This window comes from Manis javanica, chromosome 2, assembly GCF_040802235.1.
Source record: "Manis javanica isolate MJ-LG chromosome 2, MJ_LKY, whole genome shotgun sequence".
Classification (NCBI taxonomy): domain Eukaryota; kingdom Metazoa; phylum Chordata; class Mammalia; order Pholidota; family Manidae; genus Manis; species Manis javanica.
The window spans coordinates 52221303-52240011 of record NC_133157.1 but is presented as its reverse complement, the minus strand read 5'-3'; the positions used below and the strand labels follow the sequence as shown (position 1 = coordinate 52240011).

Here is an 18709-nt window from a genome sequence, read left to right as displayed (position 1 = left end):
TTCATTTGTGGCACGAATACTTATGGAGCTCTGACTACATGCCAGGCAGCCTTCTAGGTGCTGCACACACAGCACATCAGTGAGACACACAGGATCCCACACTCTCAAGGTGCTTTCATTCTCCTGGGGGAGGAAGCGCAGACTTCAACAAGGAGACCTCAGATCGGGCTATGTAATCCAGGAGGGAAACCGGTTTGGGGAGCACTGTCAGGGAGGGGAGGCTCAGCATTACTGAGGATGATCACCGGAATCGCTTCCAAAGGGTGGAACTGGCATCCTGGGAAATGGAACTAGCCACGGAAAGTCCAGGCTAGGGGAAGAGGGGGAGATTCTAAACTGTGAATGTGGTAAGCAAGGCAGAGTGGAAGAAAATGGGCACAGAAACAGAATAGTGGCAGAGAGGGCGGGTTTCACTCTAAGAACAAAAGGAAATACCGTGGCTCAGAAATCCCCCCTCCTTTTCTCATACTCCTTCCTGCCCTTCAGCTGCTGGGTTCCCCGGTCCCGCCTCTCACCTGTTCTCTTCATCTTCACTCCCACCACTTCTCTCAGGTTACAGCTCATTTTTTGTTACCAGGAAACCGGCTGGGAACCGAGTCCCGCGCCCTCGCCAGACAAAGCGCCGCCTCTGCATCTCAGCCAGGCGAACCGTCACCTGGGAGGAGGCCACACACACGCCCGGCTCACCGCTTACTGAGCGAAGCAGAAGGCAGAGCTCAGCATTTCCAAACACAACGAAATTCAGTGCTTCTTAGCGGTTTACCAAGATCTTCACACACAATTAAGGCTCTCTCCAGAATACTGGTGCCACCGTGCCTTCTACCCCACCTTTCCAAGGCCTCTTAGAAAGAGGCTTTTTGAAAATACAAACTGTTAGAAAGACTCTTACCCAACGCTAGACCACAGCCTCCATAAGATTACTTGTCAAGGACAAATACAAATCTTAAAAGTCTTCTCTACAAATACTAAAAAGCTTTAGCCATCTACACAGATAAATTCAACTTATTCTGTTAGTTATAAACAAGTGAGTTTTATATTCTGTTATAAACAAGTGAGTTTTATATTATTATACCTGATTCATGGCTAAAATTTTTAAATGAAAACTAAGATCTCTCTGTATATATGTCTACGTACATCATAGATATGGTATTTTTCTACGTCCAGATGGTATTGCCAAAATTAATTTATAAAAGAGCCCTATTAAACTGGCTTAAAAATAAGTGCCTATGAATTAAATATTTCAGTATCTTATAAATATAATAGAAACTAACCTAAATATTTTTTCAAGTTCACATGATCTAATATAATTTTCAGTAAATAAAAACTAGTTTAACTTTGTTGGTTTAATTAATATAGACATATCCTTAGAGTTATCCATATTAAGGATACTTTTGTTCTACCTAGGTTTACTAAAGTCAAATAAGCTCATTATCTGTTACAAAAATTGTCAGCAAGAAAAATAACTTAAGATGATGACTAACTGCTTTTTGTCTCATGAGATCTTCAGGTGTAATGTAAGTAGGATAAAAATAAATGAACTAAATAGATGTAAATGAAATAAGGGGTTTTAGGTGAATTTTTTAGCATGATGGTTTCATGATATAACCACTTAAGTAGTTTTCCCAAATCTTTTTGGTAACTTCTAACCTTAGAATTTTGCTAAGTGAAATGATGGGAATAATTGAATGTCTAGATCATTTCAAAATAAGATGACATACTGAAACATTAAGTGCTAAACAAGTCTAAGTTTACTTACTATTGACCTCTTATTACAAAGAAATTAGAGGTATTAGTGTCTTGTGTTACAAGGAAATGTATATTCCTAGAAATTATGACATATAGGCATAAATTTGTCAATGTTAAGAATGCTGGTATAACAGACAGTTCACAATTATTTTTTTCTTAGTTTTCAATAGAAATTAAAGTTTGTAAGGGTTAAGAATTCTAATTGAAGCTACTAGAAGTAATGAAGGAAACAACCTGTATGCAAGCAAAGTAGGATATGTGTTTTGGGTAAGAAAAGGTACAAGAAATACAGGTGCATTTTTGCTGAGGGAAAAGAAAGTCATTTTATTTTCCCCTGAAGTAAAGCTGATTATTTCTGAATGAAAAAGAGATCAAGGGACAAACTATATGGACATAGAAAGTTGTAGAAGGTTTGTAAAAAAGGAATATTGGGAAAGAACTTTTATGTGTGGTCAAGCTGAATGAGACTGAAGTAATTTGTTATAGAATTTTAAAAGTAAGTTTCAATATCAATAGTGTACTTATATAAAACCAGAACTTTATTTTTTTTCATCTGTTTAAAGGACAAAGTTTTCTTGGACTACTGGTCTACTCCTGATAAGAGACTGTGAAAAATTTTCATTATCTTTTAAGTAATCTGTCTAGAAAACAAATTTTGTTTCTCATCAAAATATTTCCTTTATTGTTTTAATCAGGGTTTTGATTACTTTTAAAAAATGAGTCTTTTCTATTAAAAGAGCTAAGTTTCACTTAACAACTATTGAACTTTCTGTATTTGCCAGCAAAGGTTTTAACTGTCACCATAGTTAATTGTACAAATGTCATTTCACAGTGACCTATGATCCTATTTGACCAAGTGTTTTAGAACCTCTTTGATTTTTTTTAGTACAAACATGTATACAGTTTATTTTTAATACAATAGGATTTTACCATATATTTCCCTTTCTTGATTTTTCCACTCAGCTCTCTATTTGATCATTTTTGCCCATCAGTGCAGATTCATTCTTAGCATTGCATTGTATAAATACACCAGAATTCATACAACCATTTCCTCTTGGTAGAAATAAGATCTTCTCCACTTTTGTCATAATCATGAACAATGTTTCAGGGAACATCATTGCACACATATACTTTGGATTGTGTATTTCTGTAGGAGAGATTCTGAGCAGCAGAACTGATGAATCAAAGGGTATGAGTGTTCCAAACTTTGGATGGAACATCTGCATTTAAATCATCTTGTATTCTCCATCTTAATTTAATGAGAAGGAACCTAGCCAACCAAGGAAAGTATTTTCTATAGAAGACTGCCAAGATTTCTTCTTCCTCCCATGGGCCCTGATTTCCAGAGGGGTGCTGAGACTCTAGTGGTACAACACTGTCACCTCCTTAAGGAGACATAGTTCAGGGATTTTTTTCCAGAATATGAAATAATATATTTCTTTCCTTTTAGATTTAGAACATAATAATTTTTTCCTACATTCCTTTTTTTTATTGAAATATCATTGACATACAATCTTATCTTGTTTTCAAACATACAACACAGTGTAGAACCTCTTTAATATTTTTGACAAACTTGCCAAAATGCAAATTCTAAATGAAGTCTTTCTAACTTCAAACTAACTTTAAGAATTTCCAAAGGGCCCCTGGGACATCTCAAAGGATTTGTCCTCTCTGCCTATAAAAAGACAGGTGTCACACTAATTAGGCTTATTTGGTTTGCATCAGGAAGCATTGTCAAATAAGTGGTGGTAAACCTTCAGGTATATTGTATAGAGGAATGTTATTAATACAAGTGCTCCTAAAATTGTTCGAAATTCCTAAAATTCTGCACGTTTTAGTATATGTTACCAGTCGTATTTCTAGGTATTATTTAAAATGTTGTATGTCATGAAAATAACCAAATTTCCTGTCAACTACATTATAATGAACATTCATCAGATCTTTAGCCAGGCATTTTTAAGTCTTTTGTCCTTCATAGACAGTTATTGTTTTACTCTAATGCTTTTGCAAATATATTTCATCTTCAGAGAGATTCATGGGAAGGACTCTCACAAGTAATCAGGTATATGGGTTTCTGATAACCTTTAAGGTCATAAAACAGAACTGGGTAAGAATTTCCAGAAACAATGGAAAAACTGGATTCAAGCAGAACAAGAATTAATGGAGAAGATGGAACTGAATAAACTGAGGAGGATTATAATTTTTATTACTTTTTTTTGTTTGACATATTGCTGATTTTTTTAAGTGCTTTGTTTTTCCAGATTTAAGGAAACCTTTTTCTTTTTTCTCTCTGACTACCTATGACTTAGAAGAATTTGGTAAAATAGACCTTTGTGAACAAATATGAAACTTTTATCTTTTTCTACCTACCTGATCTCCTAGAATTAGAAACTCTCAATGAGCATTTTTATTTTCATGCCTATGTATTTACCTGCATAAGTTCAGCAAGTTCTCCTTATAAGAGGACACAATTAGAAGCACTGATTATATTACCAAGGCTTTGACTGGAGACCTTTGAGAGGAGAGGAATTTACCTAAATCTATAGATGTTACAGATAGAGTCTGATGGCAAGTCCTTGGCTTGGTTTTTAGCCTCTCACTCAACTTTTCAAAGTTCAGAGATTCCTAATGAAAAGTTCCAGCAAACCTGTGTTAAAGAGCCTATATGGTCAACTAGTATTCTTGCTGCACTTACATAACAACCAGGCCAAATTTAATGAGATTAGTCTTAATTGACAAACAAATGAGTCTTATTTTGATTATCTGATAAAAATGGGGCTGATTATAGTGACAAATTATATTTCAGTAATACACTTTTGTGGATATCAGATTTTAATGCTATTTATTATCTTTGAGGTTTTGTTTTCTACCTGTAAAACAGACTGGATCCTGACTTCTAGTTTCCTCCAATATTTGGCTACAACTCTCTGAACTAACATTTCAAATTTTTCTCCCACTCTTCCAACTTGGAGTCATTTTAAACTAAAACTGTCCTTTTTCCAAAGCTATACAAACTAAAGCTGGACAACTTGATGTAAACTTCAGAGAAATCAACACAACAGCTCATATATGAACAATCTTCTTACCTGTTGCTATGTAGGCTGCTCAGAAAGATCGCCAGAGACATTCAAACTGCAAACCAGGAAAATCTGTCAGATTGCCACTGCCTGCCCTCACTCTACCTAAATATGCTTCAAGCTTGACATCTAGAAATCATCTCCACTGGCACCTTCAGATCTCAGAAACTAGAATTATAGTCTGCTCAAATCATTAACCATTGTTTTCCTTTTATTACTATAGAAATGCTTCTTATATAATACCTGATTGCTTGCACATACAGGCTTTGGGGACCCACCTGCAAGAACATTTCCTGCAATTGGACTGACCTATTCCTGGACTGAGAGACTGATTCAATGAGTTATGTATTCATCTACCAACTCAGCTTCTAAATTGTGAAACTTTCCTGGAAGTTTCAGAGAAGGGAACTGATAGCATTCGGGGCAGATCACCCAAAAATGTGTTGCTCTAACATATTGATTATTGAATCAAAGTTACATAAGGAATAGTCAATGCAAAAAGGACCCTCTGACTGGTCTTTGTCTCCCTGAAAGCAGAAAATAAATTCCCCACATGAAAGGTACCCTCCCATACCAAGAGGAAAGGAGACATCCTTACCATCCTCATCAGAGATAGGGGGATTTGGAGCACAGAAAACTATGTAAACAAACCTGTTGCTTCCTCTCTAGCTTACTACCCCACGCTCAAACTTCTTTGTCTTGTCAGTTCCTCAAATCCATTGTTTCCTTGTCAAAAAGATATAAAAGCTGCATGCTTTGATCCCTTTTGGGGGGCCCCTATACAGACAAAATTAAATTAAATTTGTTTTTTCTCCTGGTAATCTCTCTCTATTGCAGGAGGTATCTCAGCCAAGCACTTTGAAGAATTGAGGGAATTCATTTCTCCTCTCCTGCACAGGAGATGGCAAGGAAGCGCCCTGCCCCTTGGCATACCTTGCGCTATGAATTACTTCATCTGCTAGCTCCTGAATTATAACCTTTTACAAATAAACCAATAATCTAGTAAGTAAAACATTTTCCTGAGTTCTGTCAGCCACTCTAGACATCAACTGAGTCTATGCGCTCCACAATGCAGTGAGCTAAGTAAGGCAGGCTCTACCTCACGACCATCACCATCCTCACAAGGGAAGCTTGTAACTTAGGGCTTCAAGTTTCATTAAGGTGGATGTCAAAACACCCATTTCTCCATGCATCTAAACAACATCTGCCAATACAGTCTTTATGAATAATAAAGCTAGAGTTTGATCTCTATAGATCTAACCCTGTCACCAGTATCTAAAATGACTGACTTAGGCCAAAAAGAGACAGTTTTTTCAAAGTAAGAACTAAACACTCAGGATTTATAGACCCAAAATGGTAGCAGGACAGAAATTACTCTTCAGAGACATTTATTGACATGTATGGGAGTATCCAAGGTTCTTTTCTAAGTAAATCCAGTATCTTCTCTGTACTGAGGACTCCAGATCTCCCTGCCCTGCAGAGCCTGAGTCAATGTGCGTCAGTCACAGTGCATCAGGTCTGCTGACTCAGCTCTATGGGACCCAGATGTTCAGAAGCACCTATAGCTGGACAACCAGACCACAGAGACTCCTAGTACTACTTTACATTAATTAACCCAGGGAGAAGAGAAACCCAGTAGAGGGCTGTGTTGGACCATGAGACTTTTAGGCAAGTCACATAACCTCGCCAAGTCTCTGCTCCCTAGTCTATAAAAAGGCTATACAGGTATGACAATACCTACTCAACAGGTACTAACATTGCTGTTATGAGGAACACAAAAGATAATACAAGGTAAGCATGCTACTAAATAATGCTCTAAACAAATGAGGTAAATATAATTGTTTTTGAACAGAATGAAAGTAGTTAGTTTCTCCTCATGTGAATTCTGTGCACATTCCTCAGACCCAAATAGGAAAGCAGAGTTCTGATCCAGTGCCAGCCTTATGGTGTCACAGTGCTTTGTGTCATGTCTATGTTAGCAGATCTGTTAATTAACCAGAAGAGTGGGATTTTTATCAACCATTTTTAAAAAGCCCTTAGTCCACAAGGCCAGAACATGATCCACCATATTTCTTTAAATTACTTGTGCTTGAATGCCTTTTCCTCCTATCCTGATTTTGTTATTAAGTACACTTATAATAAGCTGCTCTTTATTATCTTATTGGCATGGAAATAATTCAACATTGTCCGATAAGTTGGTAGTAAAATTAACTTATTTTGAAATGGGTTTTATTTAGCAAAGATGATTTAACTGCACCTGTTTTATCCTACTAGTGAGGCTACTGGACAACCATATGAAACAAAACAGAAGCTGCTCCTTAGGCTACTGCCAGTTGAGTTAAGAAGAAAGAGTAAAATGTAAGTACAGCTATGAGGTGAGATGCATACAAAAAACCCTGCCTCATTCCAGAGTTTTCCTTCTTCAACCCTGCTTTCCAAGAGCAGATGCAATAGATGTCTTGTGCCACATGGAAAATGTACCTAAGCACCCTCTGAGACAAAGAAGGGGGTCAAAGAAAGCTAGCTTGAGCTCTATATATAAATGTCTGGGCCTTCTTTCTTTCCATGTTCCTTTAATTGTAGTAGAATACACAGAACATATAATTTACCATCATAACCATTTTTAAGTGTAAAGTTTAGTAGTGTTAAGTGTACTTGCATTGTTATGTGATCTCTAAAACTTTTTCATCTTGCAAAACTGAAACCCTATAACCATTAAATAGTAACTTTCTCTGCCCTGCATTCTTTACTAACCAAACCAAGAGAGGGACCCCTCTTCTCTTACAAAAACCTAGTCAAAATCTGGCCATCACTTTGATGACTTAGCTGTTTGAAAAACTCATCATACTCTGCAGTCTCTGGGACTCAGCCACCTAGGTGACCAGAACTCCTTGCACAACTCTGATATTCTCCAAGGCCAATCTTCATGAAGTAACTGAAGTTACCAATGGTCTGTGTCCATGCTGCACTAACAATCCAGGCTTGGTAAGCAAGGTACAAAAGTCCTTAAAGGGTTTGCTCTCCATTCCTTTAATGCTGAAACCCTAACCCTGTTCTGCTCCCTGCTTTTGACAAATTTCTCAGATAGATCAAGCACACAATTAATTATCTTAGAGATTTTAAGGTAATTTTAAGAATGGCAGCCCTATCATCATTCCATTTCCCATGGAAAAACAGGTGTTTTAAGTCCAAACAACTTAAATGTGGGAAAGCTCTGGGCCAGGGTGAAAGTCTTTCCTCATTTTTCCAAAAGTGACCTTAACAGAACTGCTTCAACAGGTAGTGTGTCGACAGATTTAAGTGATAAACACAAAACTTACAAATGTCTAAAACTTTGTTATGTGTGCCCTGCCTGTAAGGACACCAGCAATAAATTCAAATTCGAAGAATTTCAGATTTGCAAGTCATCTCAGTTAGCCATGTACGTCTCTGGACATCAAGATCCTTACCAAAGACTGCTGGCTTTTTAAGCTGAAGTACTATCTAAAGAAACCAAGACTGTCAAAACATTTTGTAGGACTAAACAATGAGAGGGATTGTAACCAGGGAGGCCAGCGGGTTCGTTAAAGGTACTCGGGCCTGAGAATGGGAAGTTGCAGCATCCAGTTACCTGGCTGTGACACCTGGGTGTGTCACTTGATGTCCAGGGGTGGTTGATGTCAAATACTAGCCCAAACTCCCTCCTTGACTGCCTCAGCTTTCTGCTGAGAAGCAAATACATTGGTATCTGTGGAGTGAGGACTAACGTGAGAAGTAACATTCTCTGCAATCTAACTACACAATACTTGTCCAAGTCTGAAGCTGTGCCCCACTTTGTAGATGTCCTACGCTGCTCCACAATATATTTATAAGTGCTTGTTTCTACAAATGTATTAGAAGACCTGTTGATTAAAAGGTAGAGTAGGAATGTTTATTGTTTAATTTTTAAAAAAGAAAATGACTGTGAAACCTGCAAATGCTGACACCACACACACGTGTGTGTGACGCTCACACACATTTCCTTAGTGTTTGCCTGAGCTGTCATTCCTCAGCCATCCCTTCAATGTCTGTGTTACTGAAGGTTCCTTTTCGTTTTGCTCTTAGAAATAGTATTTGTGGTTCATGACTTCAATAACAATATGTATGCTGAAGTTTTCCAGTCTACTGAGCCCACACAGAGCTCTCTCTGAATATCACACCCTTTACTTATCACTGCTTTCAGTGGCATTCCTTTAACTTATCTTCTTACAGCTTTCAAATAGCATTATACAGATGGTTCCCAACTTAGTGATGGTTCAGCTTACGACTTTGTGAGTTAACCATGGTGTGAAAGCAATATATATTCAATAGAAACCGTCCTTTGAATTTTTAATTTAGTTCTTTCCCTGAGCTTGGGATACGATACTTTCTCGTGATGCTGAGCGGGAGCAGCCAACTGCAGCTCCCGGCAGGCCACGTGACCACAAGGAAACCAACTGACACACAACCATCCTGTACCCATACAGCCATTCTGTTTTTCACTATCAGTACAGTATTTAATAAATTACAAGAGATATTCAACACCTTATTATAAAATGGGCTTTGTGTAAGATGATTTTGCCCAACAGTGGGCTAGTGTAAGTGTTCTGAGTATATTCAAGGTAGGCTATGATGTTCAGTAGGTTAGGTGTACTAAAAGCATTTTCAACTGACAGTGGGTTTATTGGGATGTAACCCCATCATTAAATCGAGGAAGATCTGTAAATGTTGATGCAGTGGTTACCTAGGAAACTGTCAGATGAACTAGAGAATAACTCTGAGGGAGGAACACATATTCCTGAAGAAAGCTCAGATTTCCATAAGCAGGGATATATGTAACAAAATAGTAATGTGGAAAATAAATGCCTTAAGATCCTTAAAGTTATTTTCAACTTCATCTCCATTCCTTGATCCTCCAAGTATTGCATCCCTTACACTGTGAGAGCTGAGACAAACTGCCAAATCCATGAACATTACGAACACACTCATAAATAGCTGAACTTTCAAATGCAAAATCCAAAATGCTAAAGATCTGCTGTATAATTTAAAGCTTAATAAACCTGTAAGAATAGATGGAAAGCACTTCCTCGTGGTACTAAAAAATAGCTTTAACAGAGTTGCCTTAATAACTGATACAAGAACAACCTATATGTTCAAAAAGAAACAACAGGTTAAATTAATTCTAGAATAGGCAGGAAAGGGATAGTACTTAGCAATTAAATGTGATATTATAAAAAGTATTTATTTAATGGAAAGGGAAAAATGTAGGACATACTATGTTTCAAAAAGCAGGTTACTAAATATTATATATGTAACATGATCCCAATTTTAAAAAATTAGTATCACTATTAAAAGAGAAGAAGAAAGCAAACACACCAAAAAAATAGTTCCAGTGATGGTAATACATATTTTATTCTCTCCTGAGCTTTTCTGTATTTCCTGAATTTTCTACAATAAACATTTCTTATAATGCACTTTAAAGCCAAGATTGAGAAGAATATAAGTAGAAAAATAACCATAATACATTATTCAGTGAAAACTCTGTGGTTACATCCATATCAAAAAGCACATGTCTAAGAAAAAGACTGGAATGAAACACATCAAAATTCTAAAGTGTGTGTTAATGTGCTCATAACTACTGGATGATGTTTCACAACTAGTGGTTGATGTTTCTCCTTTCCTCCATATTTTCCCATGCTCGGCAATGTGGTTATTTCACAAAGAAATTAATGGTTAAAAACTTTAAGATAAAAAAGACTCAAGAAGGAGTTGTGCCTGAAAGTTGAACTTGGTTCTGTCGCTGCTTTTATGTAACACTGCCACCTATTCTCTGAGACACTAGTAACTCAGCATCTCCTTCCCAAATTTGTAAAATGGGCCCTAGGCCTGCCTGGGCCTCTCCCCACTCCACCAGTCAGTATTACACAAAGTCCTGTTCTAACATCGACATTATAATTCACCAAAGGGTTGGACTGCCCTCCCCAAGCCCCGCTTTTAGGTCCGCGCTCCCTTTCTGACCTGCTTAAGTTAGATGATCGGTGCCGTCCAGAGGCCTGTTTGGTATCAAATGATGCAAAGTGACGGCTGCTTGTTGCCATATCTGTGAGAGGCCTGTTAATAAAAAGGGCAGAATAAGGATTTAGGATCTTATGTCTTTATCTTACAGGAAGAGTACATATAAATTCAAGTATACAACACAAGTCACTCAATAATTTAGTACATCTCACCTCCATTTCTTATCAACTTTGAAAATCAAGTGAACAAAATTCTACTTAGCTACACAGTGAACATGTCTGATGTTCACCCAAAATAAACTTATTTTTCTTTTTCTTCTAGTACACAAAAAAGGAATTAACTGGAATCACCCCCCAAGACACTGCAGCCAAAGGAAGCATTGTATCTTGTATATACAGATACAAGATATTTTCCCCAATAAATCTTTGTATATTTTTGTATTTTATTAAAATGGAGTATCATTGCTAGGAAGGAAAATGTTTTCCTTGACCCTCTTAGGGTCTCTGGCTGGGTCTGAAAATCGAACTGACAGGAACAGATTAACAGGAGAAAAACCTATAAATTACTGAATTTTATGTGTACATGGCAGCCATTCTCACAGGAGAACAAAGACCCAAAGAGGTACCAGAGCAGGAAGGTATAAGCCTTTTTGACAAAGAAAAAATAAATTTGTGAAGAACTGGCAAGACAGAAAGTTTGGGCTAAGAGTAGTAAATGGCAAATTAGTAACAAGGAAGATAACAGTTTAACTTGGTCTGTTTACAGATTTGCTAAGTTGTCTCCAGTAAAAGGAGAAGTAACTTCCTACCTCTGGGCAGAAAAGGGGAGCTTCATCAGTGTTCACTGCTTCTCAATTGCCTTTAGTTCAGAATGAGTTTTATGTCAAAAAGGCTTATTTTGGGGTGACATATTCTGGATTCCTTCATTACACACTTAATTTATCCTGAATTTTTTCTTCTCAGTAAACACAGAGTTGCTTACCATAGTTACTGTATGCACAGCATTCAACTGAATGGAGGTAATATAATTAGTTAACTGTCCCTCATTTTGGGGCTTCCAATGTTTTGCAATTACAAACAATACTGCAAAACAAACTCCTTTACTCACTGGCCTTATTATTTACCGAGGGTAAATGCTTGAGTTAAAGGAACTTGTGTTTTTGTAAGGTATCTTATTTTTAATAAACTGCCTCATTTCCCACTATATATAAGCCACAGAGTGCTAAAGTGACAGAGAAGAGGTAGAGACTGACCTGGTCTGCAGATTCTCAGGCCACTTTATTGACCCATGGCTACTTCCACAGACACCCATGAAAGCAGATCCACTCAAAAGAAGAAAAGTTCCAGAATTTAAGAATAAGCCCCGCCCTGTATTGTAACAGAATCACTCATCTCTCACTTCCATTCTCCTTAACTGTATACATGCCATAAAGAAAAGGGCAAAGAATTACTGGCTATCCTATTAGGGAAGCTTTTTGTTGTTGTTTTAATTTTAAGAAGTATAATGACCTCAAATAAGTGGCATTTGATTATATCCCACCTTTTAGACTCCCTGATACCCTATAATATTTTTATAGTCAACATATATCTTATCTTGAACACATCAAATTTCCTTACTTTTATACATCAGGTTCGGGGGAAATCAAGATTCTTCTTACAAAGGTGGGTGGTGAGAGAGAAGAAAACGCCATAGGAAAGGGGAAATGCAGCTTGAAGGCAGGTTATTTTCCATCAAAGGAATGTTTTACTAGGAGAGCAAAGGAAACACTAACTATGCAAACCAGACTCTAGGGCAGTGACTATGACCTCTGTTTACAAGCACGGAAAGAAGAAAGACAGACTTAAAAGGCTTGCCCACCCTTTTGGACCATTCTTGCCCAACTGTTCTCTTACAGATTCATTTATAAGAGCTAGAAAAACCTGGTCTCTGAAATGTAGAAATGTCCTCCTGTTTTTCATTTGCCTTTAGCTTTTATAAAATTCTCACCAATATTAAAAAATTTTAATCAAAATTAATCACTTTCCTTTAACATTTCTGAATTTGAGGGCTTACTTCAAAAAACCTTCCCTCCACAAAGATTATACCAGTAATTTTACCAGTGCTGTTGCTTTTTAATTATTTACTTTTGTCAGCAGTTGAGTCTATTCGCCTTGGTTCTTGTCCCCACAGCAACAAAGAATTGAAAAGCAGAGACATAGTAGCAAGGCAGAATGAAAGTTTTATTTGAATACACTCAGGGGAGGAGCAGGACAGAGTTATGGTAGACAAAGGCAAGAAAGGGAAGCTCTTTGAACTGCTTGGCATTGGGCAAATCCCTTGCCAACTCCTAAAGCCAGGGTCACCTGGAATCCAGTGCCCACTTGAATCTGCACGGTGTAGGAACTAAGCCCCTACCACCCCAGGATTTAGGGGAGCCATATAGGGCTGGATGGAGTGAGACCATGTTCTGAGAACTTCCCAAAGGAAAAAGAAAGGAGATTTTTCAGGCAGGCTACTCAAGAGCAAGAGTGTATAGCTGCAGTCCTGTCTGGGTCACCCAGGTGACGGGAACTGGCAGGCCCAAACAGAGCTCTCAGTAGCTCCTCCCTATTTATCCGGAGTAGAAGAGAGGGAGTGACACACTCGAAGAAAAGGGAGTGTGGGCAACCTCAGAGAAGAGGCGCACTTAGGGTTTGGAGTTTTACAGGCCTTTTTGGGTAGGAGTCAGGATAAGGCTTGATGTATACAGGTGACTCGTAATTCCTTTCAAGTTTTGCCCTTAAGAATAGGATTATTTAGGTGACTGTGTTGGTCTGGATTTCAGCATTCTTTGTCCACATAGATTCTTTAACACTTCAGAGGTCTATCTCCCATCCTAGTTATAAAGTTACTTGATTAAGAGGCTGAAAGAAGAGGAAGAACAGCACATAGGTTGTTAAAGAATAAACTGGGCCTTTGTCGTAGGCCAAGTAGATTTCACAACAGCATGCCCCTTGTCCCATTACCCTGCCCTACCTCACAGTGCAGGGCAGAGAAGACCTGGATTGACTTTTCTCTATCTTGCTACTATCTCTATCTATCTATGCATACATTCCAAGTGACTGGCCTTTGAAACTTCCTAATCAACTAATTAACTCTGTGAGTCCTTTCTGACTCTCTGGTTTTACCTGGTTCGGGTTTACTCTTTGAATCCCTTACAGTAGATTTCAGTCTCTCTCCACCCCTCTCCTCTGTCTTGCTGCCTAATACTTTGTTGACTCATTTATAATTTGAGTACATGGTACAAGATTGTACTGTGTATTTTTCTTAATCTTTTTTCATTTTTACCAAGATAGTTTTTAGAAGATCAAATCTTTTCCCCAACGATTTGACATACCATATATATAAACACTAAAATTCATTAAGTTCTGCTAAAATCAAATCTGTTGTCCCAGGTAAATATTGCATGTTTCAGAGGTACAATTATAATATCTTTACCAGGCACAGTAGACTTGAATTTAGTAAAACTTGGTAATTATTAATAGTATTAGATTTTATGCATTTTTTCAGAGGTATAAAAGTTTAGATAAGATCCTTCTAGTCCTTTTATGCTTTTATATACATGTACATGAAGTCTCAGAAATTCATGTACTTTCAGTATTTTAAGATATGTATTATTTCAAATATTCAAATTTTTATATTTATAAGTATTTAAAATTTATATTAATATCACAAAATAGTTTTTATTCAACAGTATTTTTATATAGTCTTAATTCATTCATTTAAACTACTATCTAGTATTTCATCAAGTACCTATTTTTATGATAAATGTTTCAAATACATAGAGAAAAATAATATAATACAAATACATCTAGAATCTTTTTTGTGTGCAGTGTGAGCTACATTTAATTGTTGCTCCTTGTGGGTAGGCAATTATCCCAACACCAGTGAGCAGCTCACATTTCAGCTACTCATTAGCTTGGAAATAAGACAAAAGGAGGACCGTATGTCTGTTCAGAGCCATCCCTAGCACTAACAGTCCCACCGATGGTATACTTCATTCTTTGGGGGATATACCTTTGATTTGCTGTTTACTATTAATTAAGGCCTATATTCTGTAAAACAGTATGTTAACTTGGAGTTTTTTAATCTGGTCTATATGCAAATAATTTGTTTGGTTTTACCATATTGCTGATTTTCTCACTGTTAAATAATTTCTTGAGCATTCGTTCGCTCTATAATTCTTTTGCTTTGACACACTGAATAATACTGCACTCTCTAACACAGGGCAAGTGTCCACAGGTGACAGGTCTGTTTCCAGGCACTCACATATCTGCTTCTGCGCAACAGTCACAGAATTTTCATTATGTCTTTCTTATATACCGTACATCAGTGGGGTAAGTTCTCTACTTTATTTTGGGGTTATGGGCTATTATTGCAACCCCACTCTTCATAAATTTCAGAATTAGTTACTGTAAAGTTACAAGAAAAGTCCTACTGGTGTTTTAACTAGGGCTTCATCACATTTTTAGAGATTTTTGCAGAGAATTGTTCTCTTTACAATATTACATTTTCACAGTTACACATATTTATTCAGATCTTCTTTATTTCCTTCAATAAAGGTTTTTGATATATGGAACACTGCACTGAAGTACGTGTATCCTTAGGAAAAGGTCATGCTCAATGTTCCTTATACTGCTTTAGTTTTAGAATCTGCACCAAAGTAAGCACAGATTAAAAATCTAACTGAATAGAATGACTTGTCTGTTCCATGCCTGCAAGTAACCTAGATGTCATACGAAGATGTTAGAAAAAATGTATTTTTAGCTAGTGAAATATATTATTACTGGGTTGATAGAGGCTAAGGAAAACAACACATATTTCAATTACAGGTATTACTATGTTAGAAAATCTATCCTTACTCTGCCCTGATTTTACTGCTCTAATTTTTTTTAAGTTTTAAACAGCTTTGTCGAGATAAAGCCTATTTTATTTATCATTTCATTAGTTTATGCATATGTGGATTATTTCCGTTTTTGGCTATTGTGAGTAATTCTGTTATTAACATTCATGTTCATGTTCTTGTGTGGACTTACATTTCATTTCTCTTGGGTGCATAGCTAGGAGTGAAACTGCTGAGTTATATGATAACTCAATGTTTGACATTTTAAAAATTGTCAGACTATTTTCCAAAGTGGCTATGTGATTTTGCATTCCCACCAATAATGTAGGAGGGTTTCAGTTGCTCCATATTTGGACAACACTTGCTATTGTCCCATCTTAGGTGTGACAGTATCACTGTGGTGTTGACTCTCTTTTGCCTGATGACTAATGATGCTGTGTGTCTATTTAGGTACTTAATGGCCATTTGTATCTTCTTTGGAGAAATGTCTATTCAGGTTCTTTGGCCATTTTTCATTTGGTTATTTGTCTTTTTATTTTTGAGTTTTATACTGCTCTTATTTTTATCACTAGATAGGACTATTTTTAAATGAAAAAACTTATATCATTTTTTATACTTTTCTTCTCACCCAAATCAAAATTAGCAGAGTTCAATTAAGGTATTATTGATATACACTCTTATGAAGGCTTCACATGAAAAACAATGTGGTTACTACATTCACCCATATTATCAAGTTCTCCCATTACCCCATTGCAGTCACTACCCATCAGTGTAGTAAGATGCCACAGAGTCACTGCTTGTCTTCTCTATGCTACACTGTCTTCCCCATGATCACCCCCACACCATGTGTACTAATCATAATACCCCTCAATCCCTACAGTATGGGAGAATATATTTGTAAACAACATATCCGACAAGGGGTTAACATCCAAAATATGTAAAGAACTCACATGCCTCAACAACCAAAAAGCAAATAACCCGATTAAAAACTGGATAAAGGATATGAACAGAATTCTAATTTAATCCCCCCATTTAAAGCTAATGTAATATGCAATGTTCCTGCATAATGAGATAAAAGCTAGCCCATTTTAAAAAGAAAAAAAATGAAGTAAAATTTCAAAAATTAATAAAAAGACACTAAATATCCTTCTAGCTTTTTCATCAAAGTTAAAAATCTCTCTTTAGCGGAGAAAAAAAATGGAAGTAGACAGGCCAGCTGTCATGCTCTGGGAGATACCATATATATAATCCACCATCTGAATGGGCCATTAGAGTTACAAATTAAGACACCAGTGGACACCACCACCAGATTTCTGGAAATCTACTGCTTACTGACCATATGATCAACCTATCTTTCCTACTAAAGAAAACTGTTCACCAGATCAAATTCTGCAGTGGGTGATTACTTCAATGGCCACTCTCATGGCCAGTGATCAAGTAAAAGGGGAGGTGCAGTTGCTGCAGCTGGGGAAAGAGCACCCCAGAAATCAACACATATCCCCAATACACTGTCATGTCAACTTCAACTCCAGACTGTCACCAGGGCTATCAGAATTAAAGGAAATGAATCTTCCTCACCACTCTAGTCCTGTTCCTTTAGAGGAAATATCTAAAAAGCTCAAAAAAGCCAAAGGGCGAGCACCAACAAAGGAAAAAATTATTCTATTAAATGAGATTCCAGTGAATGCATAAACTAGATAACCTACTCCCTAAGCAATCCATGCTTGGACTTATTACAAAGGCTTCCGCAATCAAAACTGTAAACCTTCATATAATCTGTAAGGCTTAGGTGATTTTTATATTCCTTTTTTAATAATCAGGGAAAAATCATACATTTTGAGCAATTTAAGTTCAAATTTTTTTAGAGAGTATTCAAATACCCATTTAAGGAAACACCTTCTAATATCCTTTTTATATCACATAAAGCTTAAAAGAATTCTTCTGAAAAAAATGCAAAAACAGTATATTATTTTTAGCCCATTCCAAGTTAAGAAGTTAGAATATATCACTACCCAAAGTGTTTCTAATGTAATTTCAGGCCTTCTGATTCTCATCCAAATTTTCAGTTCTTTGAAAAAGCCAGTTCTTAAATGTTGTGGTTTTCTAATTTTGCCTTATCTATTTCCTACACTGATAACATGTTTCAGTACTACTTTAAGTTTTGAACTTAATAGTTTGCTCTAGTACTATATTCCTGAATTGCTTTCAAACATATTACTTTATATATACATACATACATTTATTATCTCAACCTGATTTTTCATATCTACCTATTTGCCGAAAATGAACTATCATTTATTACTTATTAGAAGAAATTGGCCCTCACGGGAAGCTTACTGTTGACAATCAGTAGATACTATCATGAGTTCTCTATACCAGCCCCATTCCATCTTCGGCAGATCAGAAAAATGCAGTGCACAGAGCCTGTGGGCATGTCAGCAAGCTATCTGCCAACTGTCCCCCTAGCCTTATATGAAAGATGAGGAGTAACAGGCTCGTTAAAGTAGATGGATCCATAACTGATTGAACAGCTTCACTTGAAAGGTACTTCCCTTTACCCTGTCCAATTTTACATTTTTACAAGAAAATGGGATTAAGAAAGAAAAAACAAGCTAACCAACTCTGCAGAAAAAATGAAGCTGAGAAAGATAGCAGGGAATGGACAATAATCTAAACAGATAATGCACTAAATGGAAGGGCTCACTTTAGTAAACTGAGGCTTATTTCCACTCATAACATCTGGGATCACCAGACTGCAGGCACTGTATCAGGTGTTAGACACACACACAAAAAAAATCAGACAGTTCATGCTTTCAAGGATGATATCTAAGTGAGAATAAGTAATAAATTTTTTAAAACAACATTTTGCTATCATGTTGCTAAATCATATTTTTTTTTATCCTTCTTATAACTATAAATTCCTGAGTTTGGATCAAAAGTCCAACTAAAAGCAAGATGCAAAAAGAGGTAACTTAGCATCTTGTTAGTAAAAAGTTGTGAATTATTTAAAAGT

General features: G+C 36.7%; 1 protein-coding gene across 7 annotated transcripts in view; it reads right to left on the bottom strand.

Annotated features, from left to right (window-relative positions):
* TTC39B (tetratricopeptide repeat domain 39B) overlaps positions 1–18709 on the bottom strand; it is a 125768-nt gene that overhangs the window by 54580 nt on the left and 52479 nt on the right. For 5 of the 7 annotated variants that reach the window (XM_037018646.2, XM_073228483.1, XM_037018645.2 and 2 more), the window contains one exon: positions 10839–10931. In XM_037018646.2, the coding sequence (XP_036874541.1) occupies positions 10839–10931 (93 nt within the window). Of the gene's footprint in view, positions 1–515; positions 1215–10838; positions 10932–11047; positions 11155–18709 lie in introns of those variants that run through there. The other 2 variants (XM_037018649.2, XM_073228484.1) reach the window with 2 other exon arrangements.